This window comes from Manis javanica, chromosome 1 (assembly GCF_040802235.1).
Source record: "Manis javanica isolate MJ-LG chromosome 1, MJ_LKY, whole genome shotgun sequence".
Lineage (NCBI taxonomy): Eukaryota > Metazoa > Chordata > Mammalia > Pholidota > Manidae > Manis > Manis javanica.
This window is the reverse complement of record NC_133156.1, coordinates 144,549,279-144,558,596: the sequence shown is the minus strand read 5'-3', so window position 1 is coordinate 144,558,596 and position 9,318 is coordinate 144,549,279. Positions and strand designations below refer to the sequence as shown.

Below are 9,318 nucleotides of genomic sequence, written 5' to 3'. Positions count from 1 at the left end.
AGCTAGCTGAATAAAGACTTTGCTTGAATTTACATCTCTATGCCTGTGTAGTTTGTTCTCTGGGGAAGCCTCGGAAGCCTGGGCCCTAACATTTGGGGGCTCGTCCGGGATTCGAGCGGCTTCCCTGAGAACAAAGGACAGCTGGAGGCAAGGTCTAATTGTCTGGACGGGGCAGTGTAATTCGAGGGTCACCCCCTCGTGTCTGCATAAATCCATTATAAAGCGGGAGTCGCTATCCCGTGTATGGTCTTGGGTTAGTGGTCCCAAGTGAGGAAGTCCGGGCTGGTAGTCCCGGCCCCCAGGTTAGTGACCCTGGGTAAAAGTCCAGGTAACCAATCCTGGCCCTAGGGTCCGAGTGACTCGGCCTTAGGAAGGCAAATCCGATCGGCAGAAAACTGGCACCCGAGGAGGAAAAGATCGAGCTCGTCACCCTGCGGCAGTCCGAGTGGACGCCCTTCAGGAGAATTATGAGAGTTTTTGAGGACCCTGAAAGTGGTGAGTGTGGTGCACACCAGAGTGAGAGAAGGACCGGTCCGAACGAGTGCGATCAGATGTGGTGTGTATGTTTGGTGTTATCATTGATTGTTTTACTGTGTTTTGGTTTTGGTTTATATTTCTTTTTGCACTTCTCATTTTAAGTTTCCTTGTTTTCCTTGTTCCAAGGTTCTCCTGCTCTCTCCGTTCCTCCTTTCTGCCACTACATCTTTCCCCGCGGGCACGGGTCGGGCAATTAAGAGCCATTAGGGCGCCCACCGCTAGAAGACTCCCGTGACAGGATAAGGGGGTCACAGCCGCGAATCCCAGATAAATTCGCGTCCCCCGCGGAAGAAAAACTGTGCAACGACAGGCACTCGTTCACAAGCACATACAACAGTCATTTTGTTTGTCTGTTCCTCCTTTCTGCCACTACATCATTCCCTGTGGGCACGGGTCAGGCAATTAAGAGCCATTAGGGCGCCCGCCTCTAGAAGACTCCCGTGACAGGATAAGGGGGTCACAGCCGCGAATCCCAGATAAATTCGCGTCCCCCGCAGAAGAAAAACTGTGCAACGACAGGCACTCGTTTATAAGCACATACAACAGTCATTTTGTTTGAAGTGGCATCTTCATCCTTCGCCTTTGTCTCCCTCATATTCTTTTTCCTTCTTCTTTCTCACCATGGGTCAGACTCAGGCTACTCCTAAGAGTCTGATCCTCTCCCATTTCCCCAAGGTCAAGGAACAGGCCTTAAGTATGAGCCTTGGCATCAAGAAGGGTAAGCTCGACACCTTTTGCTCAGTCGAGTGGCCTTCCTTCGGAGTAGGCTGGCCGGCCCAGGGGTCTCTTTCTTTGGACCTTATTGGCAAGATCAAAGCCATTATCTCCTGGCCAGGTCCTGAGGGCCACCCTGACCAACTTCCCTATATTCTTGTCTGGGAAAATTTGGCCGAGAATCCCCCTTCCTGGTTAGAGCCCTTTTTAGTGGAGAAACCTCATACTGACCCACAAAAGACGTCCGTCCTAGTTGCCCAGGAAAAATCAAAGCCCTCTGATCGCAGGGCCAGAAATCCTGTGCGCCCAAGTGCACCGCCTGTCCTCCCCAACAGTTCTCCTCTTTACCCCCTCCCGCCGATTGAGCAACCACCCCCGTATGCAGAGGAGAGGGGGTGAAGCTGCCGGGGGGATAGAAAATGCGGCTAGGGAACCCAGCAGGAACCAGACGGCTGCAGCCTCCCCAGATTCGTCAGCAGAGGGAGGCGGGAGGCCGGAAAGAGCTTCCTCACACTCCCCCGCCCTGGCCCCACGCTGGGCACCAGGTAGAACTGGAGGAATGCAGCTAAGGTCTCGAGGGGCCAGGGAACAAGAAGGGGAAGCTCCCTCCTCCACCTCAGAAAGAGCAGTGCCAGTTCTGCCTGTGCGTGCCATCGGTACCGGCATTGCTCAGCAATATCAATATTGGCCCTTTTCATCTAGTGACCTTTATAATTGGAGGACTCAGAATCCTCCCTTCTCAGAGGACCCCAAGTGTCTTATAGGTTTAGTGGAGTCCATTATGTTTACCCATCGTCCCACTTGGGACGACTGCCAGCAATTACTCCGCACTCTCTTCACAATGGAAGAACGAGAGCGTATCCTCAATGAAGCCAGGAAAAATGTCCTCGGAGAAAATGGAAGACCCACTACCCTCCAGCCCATCATCGACGAGGCGTTCCCACTTACGCGCCCAGATTGGGACTTCGGAACTGCAGAAGGTAGGGAGCGTCTCCGGGTCTACCGCCAGACTCTGATGACCAGTCTCCAGGCGGCCGCCAGACGGCCCACTAACTTGGCTAAGGTAAAAACTATTGTTCAGGGGGAAATGGAAAGCCCAGCCGCGTATCTGGAAAGGCTGTTTGATGCTTACCAGCAGTATACCCCCATAAACCCGGAAGCAGAGGAACATAGGTCAGCTGTAGTCCTCTCATTCATCAACCAGGCAGCCCCCGATATCCGGAGAAAACTCCACAAGCGGGAGGACCTAGGGGAGATCTCTATTAGAGAGCTGCTGCAGCAGGCAGAGAAGGTCTTCAATGCTAGAGAAACTCCGGAAGATAGAGAAGAAAGGCTGAGGAAAGAGAAATGGGTAATGCAGGAGAAAAATAGGAAAGAAGACAGAGAATTTCAGAAAAGGGAGAACAAGAAGCAGAGGGAAGAGATGGCCAGGATATTCCTGGCTGGGGTGAAGGAGGGCCCTAGGCCGCCTCAAGGAACAGGACCCTGTCAATCCCGACTAGGACAAGATCAGTGCGCCCTGTGTAAGAAATATGGACATTGGAAGAGGGAGTGCCCCCAAAGGAGGGAACAAGGGAGAGGGAACCCTGTTAAGACCCTGCACCTAGGAGAGGAGGATTGACGGGGACGGGGCTCGGCACCCCTCCCCGAGTCCTGGGTAACCCTGTGCGTGGAGGGGACTCCCATTGGGTTTATGGTAGATACTGGGGCACAGTATTCAGTTCTCAACCAGGCCCACGGCCCCCTAAACCCAGGACGCACAAGTATAGTCCAGGGAGCAACAGGGTCCAGGAAATGTGCCTGGACTACTAACAGAAAAGTGGACCTAGGAAGGCATCAGGTCTCTCACTCATTCCTGGTCGTACCCGAAAGCCCCACACCGTTGCTGGGCAGAGACTTATTAACCAAGGTCGGGGCTCGCATTCATTTTGAACCCAAAGGGATAAAAATCATGGACAAAGAAGGGCAGCCCCTACAACCGGCGCATGTGTTAACTCTTTCCCTGGCCGATGAACATCGTCTGTTTCAGGCGGATCAAGAAAAGGGGGGCCAGGGAGAGATAGACTCTTGGGTACAGAAGTTCCCTTCCACATGGGCCGAGACCGGAGGAATTGGTCTCGCTAAACACCTATCCCCGGTTGTTGTTCAACTCAAAGCCGCAGCTCTACCCATCCGGGTCCGGCAATATCCAATGCCAGAAGAGGCTAGGAAAGGGATAGCACCCCATATCCATAGACTGTTAGAGACAGGAATCCTTAAGACCTGCCAATCTGCATGGAATACGCCTCTGCTTCCAGTGAGGAAGCCTGGCAGTAAAGATTATAGGCCAGTGCAAGACTTGCGGAAAGTCAATGAGAGGGTAGAAGACATCCACTCTACAGTGCCCAACCCTTACACCTTACTCAGCCACCTGCCACCCACGCATGTGTGGTATACTACTCTGGACCTGAAAGATGCCTTCTTTAGTATTCCACTCTCTGAAGTTAGTCAGCCTTTGTTTGCCTTTGAGTGGCAAGAGCCAGGGGGAGGAAGAAAAGGGCAGCTTACTTGGACTAGACTGACTCAGGGCTTCAAGAACTCTCCCACCTTATTCAATGAAGCCCTAAGCCAGGACTTGGAGCCCTTTCGCAGGAGCCACCCCCACGTGACGTTGCTGCAGTATGTAGATGACCTGTTGCTGGCCACAGAAACCCGTGAAGAGTGCGAAGAAGCCACGGGGAACTTGCTGGCTGAACTAGGTGAACTGGGATATCGAGCCAGCGCCAAGAAAGCCCACATCTGTCAGAGGTCAGTAGTCTACTTGGGGTACACAATATCTAATGGGGCCAGATGGCTAACACAGGCCATGAAGCAAACTGTCCTGGCTATCCCCATCCCTTCCTCACCCCGGGGAGTGAGAGAATTTCTTGGCTCAGCCGGGTTTTGCAGGCTCTGGATTCCAGGGTACGCAGAAATAGCCCGACCACTATATGAAGCAACCAAAGAAGGGCCGGGCTGGCAATGGATGCAGGAACAACAAGAGGCGTTTGACAGACTAAAAGAAGCTCTCCTCCGGGCCCCCGCCCTATCTCTGCCAGACCCAGAAAAACCCTTTACCCTGTTTGTAGATGAAAAGAAGGGAGTGGCTAAAGGAGTTCTGGCTCAGCAGCTGGGCCCGTGGAAGAGATCTGTGGCTTATTTGTCTAAGCGGCTAGACCCAGTGGCCTCCGGGTGGCCACCTTGTCTGCGTATCCTAGCAGCCATCGCTCTACTGGTAAAAGAGGCAGACAAGCTGACTTTTGGCCAAAATCTGAGAATAACAGCCCCACATACCGTGGAGGGGATCCTGAAGCATCCTCCAGGAAAATGGATGACGAATGCAAGACTCACCCACTATCAAGGGCTCCTACTAGATTCTCCCCGAATCGCCTTCTCTGACCCGGTAACCCTAAATCCTGCCACCCTTCTGCCGGACCCAGATCTGACGACCCCCATCCATGACTGTAGAGATATCCTTTCCGAAATTATCCAGGTGCGAGCAGACCTGAAAGACACACCGTTACTGAACTGTGAGCTAAATTGGTATACGGATGGGAGCAGCTTTGTGCAGGAGGGGGTCAGGAGAGCAGGGGCAGCAGTAGTAACCCACGATGGGGAAGTTGTCTGGAGCACAGCTCTGCCCCCTGGCACCTCAGCACAGAAGGCGGAACTTATTGCTCTCGCTGAGGCCCTGGAAAGAGCAGAAGGAAAGCGGGCCAACATTTACACAGATAGCAGATACGCCTTTGGCACTGTCCATGTCCATGGTGCCATCTACCAAGAAAGAGGATTCTGTTCCGCGGAAGGGAAGGGACTGAGGAATCTGCAAGAAGTCCAAAGACTATTAGCTGCTGTTGAAAAACCTAAAGCGGTAGCAGTTATACATGTACCGGGCCACCAATCAAAGAAGACACCCGAGGCCATCGGCAACAGCCATGCAGATGCAGAAGCTAAAAGGGCAGCCCTCTCAGACTCTCTTGTGCTTGCGGCCCTCGAAATACCCATACCTGAACTGCCCGCACTGCCGCCCAAACCTGAGTATTCCCCTCAAGATCTTGAGTGGATTAGGAAACAAGTCCCGGGGGAAGTGTTTGGAGAGGGACATTGGGGTAGGGACCAGGAGGGTAGATTGATCTTGCCAGAAGCATTAGGACAGTACCTGCTTGCTAATCTGCATAAGTCCACCCATCTAGGTGGAAAAAAACTGCTCAGCCTTTTCCAGTCTGCGCAGTTGGTGTTTCCCCACCAGAATGAGGTGACTCGCCAGATCATGAAAGAATGCAGTAGCTGTGCAATGCTAAGACCAGCCCCAAGAGGGCTGCACCCAGCAGGTACTCGGGAAAGGGGGAGGGCTCCAGGGAGGAATTGGGAAATAGACTTCACCAAAATAAAACCAGGGAAGTATGGATACAGGTATTTGCTAGTTATGGTAGATACTTTCTCTGGGTGGGTGGAGGCCTTTCCAACCAAGCATGAGACTAGCCAGGTAGTAGCAAAAAGATTAATTGAAGAAATCATCCCCAGATATGGGGTCCCTGAAGCAATAGGTTCCGATAATGGCCTGGCTTTCGTTAGCAAAGTCCTGCAAGGACTAGCCCTAGCTTTGGGAGTAGATTGGAAGTTACATTGTGCTTATAACCCACAAAGCTCTGGGCAGGTAGAGAGAATGAATTGGACCTTGAAAGAGACCCTTTCTAAATTGGTATTGGAGACTGGTGGGGACTGGGTGACTCTCCTTCCCTTAGCCATCTTCCGTGCTCGGAACTCCCCCTATGTACATGGTTTAACTCCATTTGAGATAATGTATGGGGCCCCTCCACCTATAACTCGACGAGTGCAGCTTCCCGATGCAGAGGACCTGGCCCCTGACTATCTGAATGTGTTGCAAGTTCTTGCTAAAGTGCAGCAAGAAATCTGGCCCCTGATCAGAGCATATTATGAGGGCGGGAAAATTCCGAGCCCGGAACATGGCATAGTCCCAGGGGATATAGTATGGGTCAAAAGACATCAAGTGAAGACTCTCGAGCCCAGGTGGAAAGGACCTTATGTTGTATTGTTTACCACCCCCACTGCTCTCAAGGTTGATGGTATCGCTCCCTGGGTACACCACACCCACGTTCGGAAGGTCCTGCCTCATAAAGACCCAGGGGCCTGTAAGGAAAAGTGGAAGGTGCAGCAGCATCCTGCCAATCCCTTAAAACTACACCTAAGCCGAAGATGAAAGGAGCCACATCTCATCGAGGCAATGGGACCGGCTCCTAGAAGTTGTCCATCCAGGAAGCCTATCGGCCAGAGGACCTTTCGGTACCTCATCAGTTCTGGGTGAGAGACCCTGTTTACATGAGACGACACAGAACAGCGACCCCCGCCGGGCCCGGATTGGTGGGTAACTCAGACTAATAACCCCCTCAAGCTTCGCTTGTATAAAAAGAACCATGCTATTGGTGATTCTGATGCTCCTGCTACCTCCAACCCACCAGAACCCTAACCCCCATGTCCCCTATCAGCTCACCTGGGAAATAGAGAACTGGGAAACTCATGAAATATACAACCGCACTTCCCACACGACTCCCCTTAGGCACGTGGTTCCCTAACCTGTACTTTAACCTAGATAGAGTAGCGGACTTAGAAAAGAGAGGCGGAAAAGGCAAGAGTCAGCATTCAGGCCTCCCTCTTCCCTGCACCCCTCAGTTCTGTCCTGTTGGAATGGGAGGAGGAGACTGGCGAGAAAAGCAGCGCAGAGTCTCTGTGAGTCGAAATGGGTTTTATGCGTGCCCAGGGTTTCGAACAGGGCCAGCGAAGCAGCAGTGTGGAGGGGCTGAGGCCCGATACTGTGCACGCTGGAGTTGTGTTACCACCAATGACGGAGAGTGGAAGTGGCAAGTAACTCCTCAGCTCATCACTCTCTCATTTGTTAAACCGTGCACCCAAACTAGGTACAGCCCAGACTGTAATCTGCTCAAGCTCCAGTTCACAGAACAAGGAAAAAAAAACACCCAATGGCAGACAGGGTTAACCTGGGGCCTATATCTTTATCAGACCCCTCCCTTTGGAACCCTTATCCGAGTCAAATTAAAAGTTGAGCCAATAGTCAAGAAAGCCTTAGGTCCCAACCCGGTCATAAATCCTCAGAAACCTTCAATCCAAGACAAGGGCCTGAGTAAAAAGGATGAAAAAATGCTGACCAGAACGCTTGCTCCAGAGCCCACGAGAGGACCGAGTCCATCGACCTCTGGGTTGTGGGCCCAGCACACCTCCTCCGGGTTAGATAATCCCATGTGGGAAATGGTACAGGCAGTTGTAGAGACTCTTAACCACACCACTTCCTCCCTCACCGATCCCTGTTGGCTATGCTACCCAGGTTCACCCCCCTTCTATGAGGCAATCGGGATAAATGGCTCCTACACTATCAACAACTCCCATCCCACTTACTGGGATGGGAGACCGTGGGGACTTACAATCGCTCAAGTCTCAGTCGTTGGTACGTGTGTAGGCACAGTCCCGACGACCCAGAGCCAGTTATGCTCCTCCTATAATAACACTACGTGGGAGCAGGGAAAGTGGATTATACCCTCCTCGGGCTGGTGGCTCTGCTCAAAGACAGGCCTCACTCCGGCCCTATCCACCTCTGTGTTCAATGCTAACAGTGACTTTTGTGTGCTGGTGGCCCTTCTACCTCGCCTAATGTATCATTCTCATGAATCTCTCCTTTCTTATTGGGAAGAAAGGCTGAGCCCCCACTGGAGCAAGAGGGAGGTTGTTACCGCCCTGACCATTGGAACCCTCTTCACCCTAGGGATGGCAGGGGCAAGCACGGGGGTTGCAGCCCTTGTAACTCGAGAAAAGGGGCTCACAGCCCTGAGGCTGGCAATCGACAGAGACCTAGAACAACTCCAACAGACAATATCAGACCTAGAGCAATCCCTCACCTCCTTGTCCGAGGTGATCCTACAGAACCGAAGAGGCCTGGACCTCTTGTTCTTAAAGGAAGGTGGGTTATGCGCAGCCTTAAGAGAAGAGTGCTGTTTCTATGTAGACAAAACAGGTGCAGTCAGAGATTCCTTGGCCAAACTGAAAAAAGATTTAGAGAAGAGGCGTAAAGAATATGAAAGTAGCGAAGGCTGGTTTGAGTCTTGGTTCAAATACAAGCCTTGGTTTGCTACCCTTCTCTCGGCCGTTGCGGGGCCGCTCGTCATCCTGCTGTTGCTGTTTACGATTGGCCCGTGCATAATTAACAGGCTTGTTAAGTTTGTGCAGGAAAGAATTGACACTGTCCAACTCTTAGTCCTTCGTCAAAGGTATCAGGACCCAGATGCCGCTGTGGAAGATTCCACAGTCTAATCAAGAAAAGGGGGGAAATGTAAAGGAGTGCAGAGAGCATTAAGAGTCAGGAAAAAGAACTAACAAAACTTAGCTAAACCTTAACAGCAGACCATTCCGGAATAGTAAGAGATTCAATGTCTAAACTTAGAGAGAGACCAGATCAAAGGAAGAGAGAGAGTGAGAGGCCAGCCAAGGGCTATTTGAATCCTAGTTTACTAAATCCCCATGGTTTACAACCCTGATATCCACCCTGGCAGGGCCCTTGCTTATTCTTATACTGCTTCTCACTTTAGGTCCCTGTATCTTAAACCGGCTAATAGCCTTTGTTAGGGAAAGAGTGAGTGCTGTTCAGGTGCTAATGCTGAGACCGCAGTATCATTCACTCACACAGCAGGAAGAAACAAACATTCCATGATTGGAATGGTCAAAGGAAAGTGGGGAAATGTAGAATCTAAGCAAAAAAAAAAAAAAAAACCCTGGGCCTGGGTAAGGCCTTGAAAAACAAGTTTATCATGAGCACCGGGTGGTGGGCAGCTGTGACCCTTGGTCAGCTAACCTTGGTCAGTAAATCTTACATACCAAGCTTATCGTGCAGAACCTCCCTAACCATTGAGGAGTAGTCTTACCCTGCCCTTGCTTAACCCCAGGATATATGTCTTGCAAGAATAATGTATAGTTATAGAAAATTGCTATGAGTTAAGTGCTTTGAAATTGCTATATAAACCC

The 9,318-nt window shown here is 51.4% G+C and overlaps 1 protein-coding gene across 1 annotated transcript; it reads left to right on the top strand.

Moving 5' to 3' along the window:
• Positions 1 to 4,600: 4,600 nt before the first annotated feature.
• On the top strand, positions 4,601 to 6,524 carry LOC140843917 (uncharacterized). Its single transcript, XM_073214446.1, has 2 exons — positions 4,601 to 5,600; positions 6,350 to 6,524. Exons 1-2 carry the CDS (start codon positions 4,601 to 4,603, stop codon positions 6,352 to 6,354), a joined length of 1,005 nt encoding a protein of 334 aa, XP_073070547.1. The 3' UTR covers positions 6,355 to 6,524.
• The last annotated feature ends 2,794 nt before the right edge of the window (positions 6,525 to 9,318 follow it).